The sequence below is a fragment of the Juglans microcarpa x Juglans regia genome, chromosome 4D, assembly GCF_004785595.1.
Source record: "Juglans microcarpa x Juglans regia isolate MS1-56 chromosome 4D, Jm3101_v1.0, whole genome shotgun sequence".
Lineage (NCBI taxonomy): Eukaryota > Viridiplantae > Streptophyta > Magnoliopsida > Fagales > Juglandaceae > Juglans > Juglans microcarpa x Juglans regia.
Genome location: NC_054600.1, coordinates 11392521 through 11408009, shown reverse-complemented (window position 1 = coordinate 11408009; position 15489 = coordinate 11392521). Strand labels below are relative to the sequence as shown.

Here is a 15489-nt window from a genome sequence, read left to right as displayed (position 1 = left end):
TTTTTTAGATATGGTGTTATAGTCTGATTGTCCTTCTTTTGTATCTCAAGCTGTATGGCTTGATAAGCAATTTCTTGTAAGAACTTGATTATTAAATAAATGTGGTCTGTTTAAAAAAAAAAAAAAAACCTCTTGCTACTTGTTTAATTTTTTCAAACAAATTTATGCATGTAATTACTTAGATACTTCTCTGACATATATAATCAATATTTATTTATCATAAATAATAAACTGATATAAGTATATTTTTTATTTTTTAGACATGAAAATTAATAAAACAAAATAGTGATTATTTATAAAAAATTTCTATGCCTTTCAATAATTTTCTAAAACAACTATTAGTTAAATATTGCTCATCACTATTCGAACAAAACCGAGCTTCCGAACGGTTTACAAATCCATTAATTGTACGTTCAAATGAGATATCAAAAACCCCCACCAGAATTGTATATAAGTCTCGCCAAAACTATCATTCGAATTATTATCTCAACATTGGAATGCAAAATACCATATTGTCGAACGATCTCAAATTCAGTTCGAATGAGAAACTTATGTTCAAACCGTGTGTAAGCCTCCCCTGCCATAATTGTATAAAACTTCCCACCACAACGATTGTTTGAACTATTATATATCTCAATGTTCGAATGTAAAATACCATATGTTTGAATTACGTTCTAGCTAATTTCTCTTTTGGAACGATATGTTTCGTCCCAAAAAATGTAGTTTTAAGAAATATTTATTTGTTTGAATAGATAAATAACTGCTTCCATATTTTAAGACGAAATTTAAATTTTGCCTAAAATAATCACTTTTTGGGACGATTTGTCCCTAAAAGATTACTTGTAGTGAGAACAAGTTAAAGTACTTGATGCTTGATCTTTTTGTCATCTCAATGATTAAAATAAATATAATCGTGTTTGTGTTTTTATTATTTACTCGTATCGACAATTATGACACAACCTTATAAGCTATGTTTCTATGTTCAATCCATATTTCATTAGTAGTATGAAAAATTTAAATCAGGCGTCATGTTCAAATGCTTATTAAACACATTCGAGCACAACACCTATATTTGAACACTACAAGAAATCAGGTCTTTTCCAGCGCTCAAAATCGTTGCAAATACATATAATAATCGCTATATTTGATCATTTTCGGCGATTTATAAATCGCTGCAGGTTCGACAAAATCCTAAAGCCGTTTTTGATCAATTTCGTCGATAAACAGGATAAACAGGATCCCAAAGCATGCACATGATCGTACAAAATTTAGATAAACAGGAATTCACTAACTTCTCAATATGATAGAGGGAAGAAATAACAATTCAAATGCATCCCCCGCATGCAAAATTCAAGAAAAATAATATCAACAAAAGAATACAATAATCCATTAACCTTGGTGCAGAGGAAGAGAAATGCAATTATTAACATTTATCAAACAATAACTGTCCCACCTTATAAACGTAGATGAAATGTCAACTTTCAAGTCAGTGCCAGTTATTCCAAGATTCAAAGAAAATCTTAAAACACAAAGGACAAGCTTAAGAGACCATCTGAATCAGAGCAACCTAAGAACTAATAAGAATTTCTTCTTGGATACACAGATATTTCTACAGTACAGGTACAAAACACAAAATCCAATCTCTGAATAAACTAAACCAAGAAATCAAGCAAAGATAAAAGGAATGAAAAGAACCCATATGTGAAAACCGAAGGCAATATTAGGGGTGGTCATGGTGGTAGCTTGGCATGGAGTGGTGGCTCGGGAGGAGCACGGCAGCGCTGAGGAGAGCTGGTGGTCGTGGGTTGCGAACAGAGCAAGGGAGAGAGGGAGGGCCTCGGGCTGCTCGGCTAGGCGTGGAGGAGAAGGGGGCTCCGACGGAAGACTGTCGACGACGCTGAGGTGTGGGTGGTGGCAAACGGCCCCCCCAATGGCGGCGATATAGAGAAATTCGAGAGAGAGAGGTGAGGCCAGATTCGGGGAAAAGGTAAGAGATTGGCGTGGGGGTGGGGAAAATGAGGGGGTGGCCGTCGAGGTGAGGTGGCGGTGGCATGGTGGGGTCATTGGTGATGGGCTGTGCGTGGCGGAGGCATGAAGGAGAAGAGGGATTAGGGAGAGGGGGGGGGGGGGGGGGGGGGGGGGGGGGGGGGGGGGAGGGGGGCGGGGGAGAGGGCTCGAGGGAAACAAATGAGGGGAAACGTAACGCGCAGCTTTTAAATTTTATGTGCTTGTTTCCGGCGATTTTTATTTGCCGCTAATAAGCTTTAATTGCCGCATATTTTGTTACAGCGACAACATTCGCCGCAAATATCATTAATTACAGCGATATTTCTAATCGACAGAACATTAACATTGCTACAGTTAAAAATTATTTTTTGCGGCGACAAAAATCGCCAATAAAGATGAAAAAGTCACCTCAAAATGTGAAGTCTAAATTATTTTCCTCCATTTCCCAACTTCGCACTGGAGATTGAGTGGCGACTTGAAAATTGCCGGAAATAACATATATTTGCTGCGATTTCTTTTGGAACGATTTTAAAATCGCTGGAAAATGCCTGATTTCTTATAGTGGAAGAAGCCTAGATTATGTCCAAACTATATTACATTCTACGTAACGTATTTAGTAAGAGTACACGTACTCATAGTCAAAGAACATAAGTCCAAACATTCACCATTTTATAGTACTTGATCAATGTAATGATGCTAATTCAAACACACTCATATTCATGTTTGAACATTGGCTATGCTTACGAGTTAGTGTACACAAAAATAATGTTCTAACAATATCAACTTTGTAATGTTCAAATGCTTTTTTGTTCTTTCTGAGATTAATGAATCGTTTTGGACGTGTGTAATGTTTGAATATATATGTTCAAACATGTTTTCAAGACGGAAAGTAAATGTCACAAAAAGCATATAACGTTCAAATATTAAAGTGAATGCCTAGTTAGGAACCATCAAAAAGACTTGTTTTTCATGATGGTTAAATAATCAATCTCACATAAGAATTTTGGTAAAGATTCAAGGATGGTTTTCTTCGGTCACCAAAAACCTTTTCGTGATAATTCTCATTTTGTGTGATATTTCTTTTGTCACAAAAAGCAAATCTATTTTAATGTTAGACTAGAATAACCACAATTTAGACATTGAGTTTTAAGGTATGTTTGAAAAGTGAGATGAGACGAGAATTTTGTAAATAGTTGTGAAATGATTTGTGAATAGTAATGAAATTGTTTGAGTTAATATATTTTATTGGATTTTGGAAAAGGAAAGAGATAAAGTTGAACAAAAAAATAATATAAAACTAAAGAATTGTTTGAATATAATTTTGTAATATTATTTTTGTTTTAAAATTTAAAAAAGTTGTATTATTTTTTGTATTTTGTTTGGAAGTTTGAAAAAATTGTAATGATTAGATAAAAAAGTTGAAAATTTCAAATTGTAAAGTGTTTTGTATTTATGTGATGTTTGAGAAGGAAATAATGAAAATTTTTGATCAGGTAAGATGAATGTTCTCAACTAATCTCACTTTCCAATGCATGACCTTAGTATGTGTTTTTCATACAATCAATAAAACTACACTAGGCATTTCCTAATGAAAATGTGCATATTTTGGCATGCATGTCACTACGAGAAAAATAGTCTTTCTTAATACCAAAAATGGCTGAAAATAAGCCATAATATCGCTAGATTTGATCTTTCACAGTGATTTTTACTGTGCCAAATGTTCGTCGCAATTATTTACGCAATTGTTTACTGCACTTTCCCATGTGCAGATTTCTCTATTTTGAGGAATGATGCAATTTTTGTTTTTAGTCAAAAGAGAGAACTAGTGTTTTTTATAGAGTTTTAGTTTGGTCCTAAAATATTGTGTTTTGGCTCTAATACACTTGGAATGTTTTCGTTAATCCAATGTACCACTTAACTTGGACAAGGAGAAGGACTTGAAATTGAATCTTCAAACCAAATGACTTCATTCAAGAAAGCAATTATAGACATTTATCAAACCAAATGACTTGAGAAATAAAGTTTGGAATACAATCCCTCCAAGAATGACGAGCAAGCTGATGAGTTGCTACATTCCCCTCTCTATATACATGATTAAAAGAACAAGTGCAAAAACATTTCTAAAGACTTTGAACCTCTTTAAACAACACCCCAAGAATAGAGTCCTCCATATCATTGCACTTTAAAGACTCCACCAACAGCAAGCAATCACTTTCAACTATGATATTTGATATGCCCATAGTTGAGCAAAATTGCATTCCTCGAAATACAACCAACAATTCAATAGTTTCTGGGTTCTCAACTTCATTTTCAGCCTTGCTTGCAGCCATAACCACCTTTCTTGCTGCATCTCGAAAAATCACTCCAATTCCTGCCTTCTGCAGATCACCAAACATGGCTCCATCAGTGTTTATAAGCTTTAGCACATCCACTGGAGGGGGTTTCCAGCTGAGGTGGTTTTTAAGTTGTACTCGATTTTTGACTTTTACTTCCTTGAAGCTTTTCATGAGGCCCAAAGCATACTCTGTCACATGTCTTGGATTCAACTCTTCTTTTCAAATTCCATCTTTTTCCTTCTATACCAGAATCCCCAAGCCAAACTGAAGAATAAGCCCAATCTATCATGCTCCTTCCTTTCTACAAGCTGTAAAGCCAGATTAGAAACCTTAAGTCTTGGATTGCTAACCAAATCTGGGACAAACTCTTGCCATAAATCTCTTATAATTGACTACAACTAGTGAGAGAATGATGAAGATCTTCCATTGTTTGCAAACAGAAACTGCATTTCCCATCTAAAATGACTTGCTTCTTTAGCAAATTTTCCTTGGAAGGAAGTCTTTCTTTACAAACATGTCATGCAAATATTTTAATCTTATTTGGTACACTCATCTTCCACAAACCTTGCTGCCTACTCATGTTTGAGGATTCTGCCAAGTAATTCCTTCTCTGAGTTGTAATGAATATGTAGCAACTCTTAACAGAAAATTTTCTAGGTCTATCATGCCTCCATATCCACTTATCAGCTGTATCCCCAGGAGAAATCACCACTTTCATGATATCTGCCACCACACTTGGATTGAAGAGAGATCTAATTTTATCAATATCCCACCACCTTGTTGAATTATCAATAATAGAGGCCACTAAATCCCCTCTGTTTTAATCATTGAAACCAATCTCCTGCTCCAAATAGGGTTCTAACAAAATTACTTATATTTCAGGTCACATATCAGAAATTAATACATGCCTAATTCCTTTTTTTTTTTTTTCCTTTTTATCGCATAAAAAGAATTTACTTAATTTAGAAAAACAAGTTGACATAATATTTAAAACTATATATAGAACTTTTACAAGTTGAAATGCACTCGATATACATATATATATATATATATATATGTATGTATGTTGTACCTAAGGATACGTGACCGTTGCATGTTGCAATGGCTGTGTTTGGAAAGCAAACTGTACCAGAAAATGATCACCACAGGCAAATTAACTGCCAACTCAACTTGTGCAACCATTTCTCTTTGCATGTACGTAGTGGAATGAACTAATTAAGCCCCTCAAAACAGGAATACATAGCAGTGCTCTTGTTAGAAAATTTTCACTGGAATGCAGCCGAGCCTTCCAAACAAACAAAACAAAAGTGAAAAGCCTCCTGAAAATCTGGCTACCACCCTCTAAAATTAGTGCAGGCATCGTTGCTGACAGTTATGAATGAATGATATAAAAAAACAAGAGAAGGCCATAATGGATGGATGTGAGAGCCGCCCCTATTTGACCCTTCCATTAAAGCCCTCTTCAGGACCTCGGTGTTGAGCCGGCTGGGTTGGTGACAAATTAACATTGTCACCATCGATGACCAAACTCCCTGTCAGAATCAAACAGTGATCATACGTAAGTTCAGACGGGGGCTTTGCAAACCCCAACCCATAAACACCTTCGTTCACAGAGCCAAGGCGAACGAGGCGGTTCCAGACTTCCAGTCTCTTCCGTGGCCTACTAAAAGAATAATTAGCTTAATTTAATACATACCCACTTAGAGAAAAAGAAGGAAAATGGAGCGTGAGGAGCCATTGCGGAAAATGTCGTCGTCGTCATCATCCCCATCGTTGTGCGAATCAGAAGAGGAGGAGCTCAAGCGCATGCCATTGACGCCACCACCAAAGAAGAGCCAAAAGCGCCTGTCAAAGCAACTCTCCATGTGCGAGACCTCGCGTGACATTGAATGGGAGAGGCGACGCCACCGGTTTCTTAGACAGGAGCGCAAAAAGAATGTCATTAACGATTTCGATAGTCTCACTGACGAGGACTTGCATGAGCTCAAAGGGTGTATAGAGCTTGGGTTTGGGTTCAACGAGGAAGATGGTCAGGAACTATGCAGCACTTTGCCTGCTCTCGACCTTTACTTTGCAGTGAATCGACAATTGCCAACGAGTTCTGTCTCGACTCCGCAAAGTCGTGACTCATTATCCCCACTGGGTGGCCGGTCTTCAACTTTCGGGAGCCCAAGGAGTGACTCGGATTCATGGAAGATCTGTAGTCCAGGTAAAGTCTACGTATTCAAATATACATTAATCATTCATTTTTTAATTTTGCCTATTCCATTTTATGTTTTTAATGTTTTCTTTTTTCATGGCTTCTAGGGGATAATCCTCAACAAGTCAAGGCCAAGTTGAGGCATTGGGCACAAGCAGTTGCTTGTTCTGTGATGCAGTCATTTTGAAAGATTGGATAACTTGTATAGCTAGACAAATCATTCTAGAATAAGGCAGAAAGAGAGAACACAAACGGGGCAGAGATAGAGAGAGACGGTGCTGCTTTTAGCTTTCAAGTTAATTTCCTATAATAGTACTGTGCTGTTCATACCATTGTCAACAAGAAAGAATGGTACAGCTCAATTTCCGGAGAGTTTTTCTATAGAGGCATGAGGAGTTCATTAGCATTGACGTTGAAAACGTTGTTTAGAAGATTCTGATTTTCCCCAATTCTGTTTCTGCTCATCTTGATCTCTTTTTGTTTGGAATCCTATAAATAGCTCGATCGGGTACTACAAAACCCTTCTGCAACCAAATTTAGTGTCAGGCTTGTGTAAATGAAAGCATCATTGGCAAATTGAATCCTAGTATATCACGTACTGTTGAGATGAACAATTAAAGGAAAATACCATACCATCTTTTTCTTGCCCAAAGTTATGCTCATCATGTGATACTTATACGCAGGGCTAATATTGTAGGGTTTATTACATTACACTCTTGTTTACTCTTTTAAAACTAATAAATTTAGTCAAGGAAAATTATGAGGTGTTGTTCGCGAATGGATAACGTGACACTTTGATCCCATTATATATCATTGAAATTGTTGACAGATGCACTAATTTTTACTGGCAGTCATGTCCTGATATTCGAATAAAATAAGAGTATCATGTGTCCGTACTCTAAGGCCGGCTGGCTTAGATATTAAAAATATATCAGAATACTCGTAAATAGTAGTGAAATAATTTGAATTAAGATATTTTATTAATTTTTAAAAAAAGAAAAAATTTTGAATAAAAATATTATAAAGTTATATTAAAAAATTATTTAAATATTATTTTTTAATATCATTTTGTTTGGAATTAAGTAATATGAGAAAGTTGTATAGAGTTTTGTATTTTATTTGAATGTGTATGAAATTTGTAATGATTAGGTAATAATAATTATATGAAAAATTTGAAAAATTTAAAATTGAAAAGTATTTTATATTTGACCATGAATGATATTTGAAAATAAAATATCTGAAAATACAGAAAATACTTGAGAAGAGTTGTATTTCCAAACGAGTCAACATGATGTTGCATCTCTTCGAGAGTACTGATGCCTTTTATCTTGTACATTTCACTCTTAAACGAGTCATGCAAAACTAAAGTATTTACTATTCATTCTTACTGTCGCATCTCTTTCGAGAGACTGATGCCTTTTATATTGTACATTTCATGACTCTTTGACTCTACCTACGAAGGCCCGCTCAGCTTTTTAAACATAGCACGAAACAGCAAGGGTGCATCCCTTATAAACCAGAAAATTACAACATAAAACTCAGTAGTTCTAATGAAATCCTTGTTGGTTGCTAAAACTATTAACTTAAGGAAAAAATATTAAAAATACACATTCTCATCTCTATTAATTTAACACATAAACAAAGGCTTAACCATAACTAAGAACATAATTTAAACTCAAAAAAAAAAAAAAAGGTAAAGCCATAACAGAATTTTTCTTACAAAAAAACAAAAAAAAAACTACATTACCGATGCAAAATAGTGTAGAAATTTGTCTCACCTTCGGTTGTGGGTTGCACGATTTGGGTTATTTATACCATTCCTCCACTTAGTTACTCACCCAACTAAACAAGAGTACAAGAAGTAATATGTGAGAAAAATAAAACTTGGAAGTCACTAGGCGAAATCTGGACAGGAGTGGAAGTTTTCCAGAAAAGAAAAGGCCATGATTTGAGCTTAGCTTCAATCCAACTACAAGGAGCTTGGGAACTAGGTTTGTTAACTGATTCACTACAACAAAACCCAATATTTGTGTCGATTTCTTTACCGGTGCTCTCGATTTGGGCGCTGCTTTAACGTCGCCCATAAAGTCGTAGCAATATGTGATCTATTGCGGTGACTCTATATCTGTCGTAATATATGTCGCCGCAATAGATCTATTACATCTTAAAAGGGACCATTTTGCGTTGCTTAGTGTCCCGACACGATACCCACCCCAGTTGATCCAATCCACCGTTCGCTGCCGCACCTCTAGTCACTACTGGTAATGACTCCGTCTCTCTCTCTCTCTCTCTCTCTCTCTATCGCTCTCTCTCTCTCTCTCTCTCTCTAATGGCTGACATTGCCTATGTGTAGTGGTCTGCACCAACCAGGAAGGCAATCGTGGTGAAGGCATTGAGGATGAAAGAGGCTGTTAGTTAATTATGTTAATAGTTTACTTCAAGTGTCGTTTACATTGTAATAGAGTTAGTAAGTGCTACGAGTCGTTTAACTCATAAGGGAATAAATGAAACACACGTTTTGATGAAAGCACGAAACGGTGCTGAACGATATTATTGTAACTATCAAAACAGATTGAATGAGAGAGAAACACACGAATTATATTCATTAAGTTGAATTCTCTCCTGATCTTCTCTTTCCTTTCTCTCTCTGATTCTCTCCCTCCTTATTCTTACGTAAATCTTTTCCATCTTCTTACTTCTTCATTTTCCTAAGATCTTATCAAGAGTTGGGTCACCAATTTGAGGACTATGAGGGTTTTTGGTCAACTAAAGAAGAGGTGGGTCACCATTTTGATCAATACTGGCAGTACCCACAACTTTGTAGATACTACAATTGCAAAAAAGTGTGGCTTGTTGATTCAGCAATTTGTTCCCAGACTAGTCAGAATTGCAAATGGTGACATGATCAACAGTATACGAAGATGTGAGGGAGTGTCGTTGCATGTGCAAGGTACAACCTTTGACACTGAGTTGCTGACCTTGGATCTGGGTGGCTGTGATGTGGTTTTGGAAATCCAATGGTTGCTGTCATTAGGTCCCATTTTATGGGATTTTGGTAAGCTTCACATGCAGTTTACTTATAAAGGCAGTTTGACCTATTTCAAGGGTTTAGTTTCTACCTATAGCAATTTAGTTGATGATGTTGAGATTGCTAAACTAACCTCAGTCCATTCCAAAGGTCTACTTTTGCAAATCACATCTCTTCAGTCCCAAGAAATGGTAATTGAGTTACCTAAGGATATCTTAAATCTGTTGGACAGATTCACTAAGGTTTTTGTTAAACCAATAGGCCTCGCCCCTCAGAGGTCTCATGACCATCAAATTACCTTAAAACCAGGTACAACACCAGTTAGTGTAAGACCTTATAGATATCCATTTTATCAAAAGAGTGAAATTGAGAAAATAGTGACAGAATTATTGCAGTCAGGGATTATAAGACCTAGTCAATCTCCTTTTTCTTCACCTGTGCTCTTGGTAAGAAAAGGAGATGGTTCTTGGCGCATGTGTATAGACTATAGAGTACTTAATGAAGCAACAATCAAAGCAAAGTATCCTATTCCTGTGGTGGATGAGTTACTTGATGAGCTTTTTGAAGCAAGTGTGTTTTCTAAGATTGATCTTAGATCAAGTTACCATCAGATTTGCATGAAGGATGAAGACATCTTGAAGACAGCATTTAGAACACATGAGGGTCATTATGAGTTCCTTGTAATGTCCTTTGGACTCACTAATGCACCCTCCACATTTCAATGACTCATGAATGATGTGTTTAGACCTTTTTTAAGAAATTTGTCATTGTCTTTTTTGATGACATATTGGTTTACAATCCAGATTTTCACTCTCATTTGGATCATTTAACTTCTGTATTGTATAACTTTGAAAGCCATCAATTGTATGCAAAGCAAACCAAGTATCACTTTGCATGTGCTGGGATTGAGTATTTAGGGCACCTTATTTCCAAGGAAGGGGTTAGAGCAGACCAGAAGAAGTTGGACTCGATGCTAACATGGCCTGTACCTAAAAATGTGAAAGCCTTGAGAGGTTTCCTTGGCTTAACTGGATATTATCGAAAGTTCATCAAGCATTATGCCCTCATAACTACTCCACTAACTGCTTTGTTGAAGAAGGAAGCTTTCCATTGGACTGCTGAGGCAACCAGTGCTTTTAACCAACTTAAGCAAGCTGTAACACAACCTAGAAAAATCAGATAATGATAAAACAGGAGGTAATGAAAAATCATTACCTAGTTTTCAATTGTATAAAAGAGCGAATATGAGATCTGGAAATTTGTATATGATCATATGATATTTATTTGTTCAGTACTCAGTTTTGATATAGTATGATATGTTGCGTTTGAAAATCCTATGACATGACATTATGTTTCTGCTTCTATCCCGACCTTGCCACAGGTGTAAAATTATAGCCTCTGTTATTATCTTGGTACCAATACCTCTATTGCTAGTGCAACCGCTTTAAAAATAAAGTGATTTTTTAGTCTCATTTCCTATGTGCACACTCGGCGTGCCAAGTTTAAAATAGAGAATTTCACATAGTTTTTCTGCTCGATTGGCCGCCAAGTTTGCACAACCTTACCACGGGGCTTAAACATGAAATCTATTATATTATGATGATGTTCAATTATGCTTATGCCAAATGACCTTTGTCTATATTATTATTATTATTGTAAATAATGTGTTTCTGAAGTATCACTTGATTATTCTGTTTGTTCTATATATAGTAACTGGCTTATGTTTACATATTAGTATATGTTCGTTGCTTACTGAGTTGTTGATAACTCACCAAATTATCTCTATAATTTTTTAGATGATTTTTATGGTTTGACTTGGGATCAAGAATAGTAAGCACGAGCGAGATTAGTGGACATAAGAGAATAATTGTCAAATGGTACAAGTGATTATTAGAGAGTCTTATTTAGGAAATTAGTCACTTTCTTTTGATTTGGTATTTTTGGATATTGATGCTTTTATTGAGACTTAATGGAGTTCTTGATTAATTATGTTGGAGTAGTTCATTGATTTCTTTGTAGAGGAACGTATGTACTATAGAACCTTTGGAGTTTATACTTGTATTGTTGGGATGTGATTTTAAATGACAAGAACTTACTCCCTGACCCTTTGGGTATGATAGCATAGTGGAACGTATGTGCGGGGTAGCCCCCTCCCCCCCCCCCCCCCCCCCCCCACCCACGCAGCATGGTCCGGGGGTGCCAGGGGGTGGGGTTTTCACCCCCGCCCCCCACCCCCGTATCCCGGGGCTGAGGTACCCTGCAACGCATGTTGGGGGTTGGGGTGAACTCCCAATCTATCCCGCCCCCCGCCCACTTTAATAATAGACTACATTCCACTAGGCTAAAAAATTATTCCTAGGTCCAAAAGTGATAAAAAGAAATACATTTGATGACTCAAATTGTAAACTTAAATTTGTAAGTATGACTATAATTTAAAAATTATGTAATTTTTTAAATTTACTAGTACATATCTTGTGTAAGTTGTAGTGTAATACAAGAGTCTCAAATTGCTTAAGTGTGAGATTTGTATTATCAAGGCAATAAATAAAAGGGTCACCCTACTACACTATAACTTACATAAAGTATTAAGTAAAAGTTCTACATAATATATATTACTATATTTATATATAGTAAAAATAATAGATATTTATATATTTATATTAAAAAAGAAAAAGAGGTGCGGGGCGGGGCGGGGCGAGGTTGGGCCCTATCTGCCCCCCACCCCTACCCTGCCATATGGGGGCTGGGCAGCAAGGTATGGGGCCCCGCTGCCCTCCCCTAGGTAAGTGTTTTCAACCCCGCCCCCCATCAATGAAATGTTGCCATGTGTTATTTAAAAATTAAAAGATTAATTAAACAATAATATATAAATATTTATTAAAATAAAAATTCTCATTTACTGTTTATGTTACACCCACGTAGCAACGAATTACTGACATAATAGCGCCTCGGAGCTTGGGAGCATGGGCAGCAACGCTTGGTTGATGCAGGCTATAACTGTGTTTGGGTGGTGTGATCACTCCACTATTATTTAATATTTTATCATTATTTTTTATCTATTTTTTACTACTATTCACTACTATTAATATTTTATCATTAATTTTTCACCACTTTTTCGCTATTATTCACAGATCATCTAAGATCACATCACTATTCAAACGTAACCTGGGTCTAGGCCTGGTCATGCAACTCAGATAGTTTGCGCCTCGACTACCTTGACATGATCAAGAGATGCTTGTAAAATGAATTGAGATGAGAATTTTATGAATAATAATAAAATAGTTTATGAATAATAATAAAATGATTTGAGTTAAAATGTTTTCCTAGATTTTGAAAAATGAGAGAGAAAAAATTGAATAAAAATATTATGAAATTAAAATATTGTTATAATATATTTTTTTAATATAATTCTTATTTTGAAATTTGGAAAAGTATTTTTTTTTATGTTTTGTTTGAAAGTTTAAGAAAGTTGTAATGATTACGTAATTATACGATAAAAAAGTTGAATATTTGAAATTAAAAAAAAAATTGTATTAGAGTGATGTTTGAGAAGAAAATTATGAAAATTTTTAAAATTAGATAAAATGAGTTGATATTAGTTTCCCAAATAAGCCCTAGGTAACGCTTGGTCCTTGTTTTACCTTTATATGTTTTAATGTATAAATAATTTTTAAGTTTTTGATAACACGTAACGTCAATTCATTAATGCTAACTAGGGGTGTGATAGGGGACAAACCTGATTTTAGCGTTTTTGAGGATGGAGTTTTGAGGTTTAGAGGTAGAGTATGTATACCTGCTGATGATGAACTAAAAAGGGTAATTTTTTGAAGTCACACCGTTCTTTGTATACAGTTCACCCAGGGAGTACCAAGATGTATCGGGACTTGAGAGAGTCTTTTTGGTGGAATGGTATAAAAAGAGAAATTGCTAAATTTGTGGAACAATGCTAACTTGCCAACAGGTGAAGGCGGAACATCAGAGACCTGCAGGATTACTATAGCCACTCCAGATTCCAGAGTGGAAGTGGGAGCATATCTTTATGGACTTCGTGACAGGTCTACCAAGGACTTTAAGCGAACATGATGCTATATGGGTGATCGTGGATCGCTTAACGAAGACTGCTCGTTTTGTGCCCATTAAAGTTTCTTATAAACTGGAGAAACTAGCTGAGCTGTATGTGCGGGAGATAGTGAGGTTGCATGGAGTACCGATATCCATTGTGTCGGATAGAGATCCCCGTTTTACTTCTAAGTTCTGGCGAAGACAGGAGGCAATGGGTACTAAGTTAAGTTTCAGTACTGTTTTTCACCCTCAGACAGATGTGCAGTCAGAAAAAACTATTCAGATTTTAAAAGACATGTTGAGGGCGTGTGTGATGGATTTTAAGGGAACTTGGATGCGACATTTACCTTTGGTTGAGTTCGCTTATAATAATAGTTTCCAGGCTAGCATTGGATGGCACCTTATGAGGTTTTGTATGGCACAAGGTGTAGATCTCCATTGTATTGAGATAAAATAGGTGAAAGGAAACTTATAGGGCCAGAGATTATTCAGCAGACCATGGAGAAGATAGATACCATCCGGGCTAGAATGAAAGCAGAGCAAAGCCGACAAAAGAGTTATGCAGATAAACACCGTCGCCAGTTAGAATTTGAGGTTGGAGATAAGGTATTTTTGAGGATTGCACCGATGAAATGAGTTATGAGATTCGGAAAGAATGGTAAGTTGAGCCTAAGATATATTGGACCGTTTGAGATTCTGGATCAGATTGGACCATTGGCATACAGGGTGGCTCTACCACCAGCATTCTCGGGAGTGCATAACGTGTTTCATGTGTCTATGTTGAGGAAGTACATCCATGACCCCACCCACGTTATAGATCATGAACCCCTTCAGATTCAAGAGGATATGACCTACACCAAAGAACCAATGTGGATTTTGGACAAGAAGGAGCAAGTATTACGGACTCGAACCATCCCTTTGGTTAAAGTTTTGTGGAATAATCATGCTATCAGCGAAACATCTTGGGAATTCGAGGAAGATATGCGAGTTAAATATCCTCACCTGTTTGAAGAGACTTTTTATAGCTTGTAGCAAATTCCGAGGACGGAATTTTTGTAAGGGGGGAGGATGTAAGGCCCAGTTTTTTTTTTTTCCTTGATGAAGCCCGGATCGCGCATGGGGGCCCAACCCTTTTGCTTGGAGGTGTGCGAACAACGCCGTTTTGAGCGTAAGTTTCCCCCTTCCTCAGCTTCCCGAATCCTTCTCCCCCCTCTTTCTATTTTCGGTTTCTTCTGGTTTCCTCCGTGTCCTTCTCTTTCACGTAACCCACTCCCCCTTCCCGAGTCCCTCTCTTTGCTCCGTGCAGTCTGTTGGTGAGTCCAAAGTCATGCCCTAGCATTTTTCTCCATTTTCTTTTTCCTCACTTTCGGTTTTTCCCTCAAAATCAGTTTCTCACTTTGTCGCATCCCTCCATTGCAGCAGATCACTGTGCCTTCCTCTCTCGCGTCCCGCTATTTCTGCAGTTGGTGTTCTCTCTTCAGACTCAGCTCTTCTCTCCCTCTTGCGCAGTGTTTCGTCTTCAGGTATATCCCTCTCTCTCTCTCATTTTACACCTTGTTTCCGAAACTCAGGGCCCTCATTGTCGGCATTCTCTCTTTCTCTCCAGTGCAGTTTTTCTTTTGTTTGCTGTGTAACTGTTGTGCTGCTTGTTCGTTAATCCCTGAAGCCTTGTAACCATCGAAGCCACCTGTGGAGACACTTGTATTCGCCGGTAACCCATTCTTTTTCTCTGTTTCTCTCGCCCGCACATACACATTCACCTCAATTAATTTATTTCACTCCAATGGAATTTCTGGGTCATGTTTTCATTTAGCGTAGTTCGTGGGTTTTTCGTTGGGCATTTTTTTTGTATAAGC

At 36.8% G+C, this 15489-nt stretch overlaps 2 protein-coding genes across 2 annotated transcripts; both read left to right on the top strand.

The window, feature by feature from the left end:
* The first annotated feature begins 5761 nt into the window (after positions 1-5761).
* Positions 5762-7185, top strand: LOC121259884. The gene is made up of 2 exons (XM_041161687.1): positions 5762-6552; positions 6651-7185. The coding sequence occupies exons 1-2, from the start codon at positions 6063-6065 to the stop codon at positions 6728-6730; spliced, it is 570 nt and encodes a 189-aa protein (XP_041017621.1). The 5' UTR covers positions 5762-6062; the 3' UTR covers positions 6731-7185.
* A 6425-nt stretch (positions 7186-13610) lies between these two features.
* On the top strand, positions 13611-14665 carry LOC121260133. The gene is made up of 2 exons (XM_041161978.1): positions 13611-13744; positions 14359-14665. Exons 1-2 carry the CDS (start codon positions 13611-13613, stop codon positions 14663-14665), a joined length of 441 nt encoding a protein of 146 aa, XP_041017912.1.
* The last annotated feature ends 824 nt before the right edge of the window (positions 14666-15489 follow it).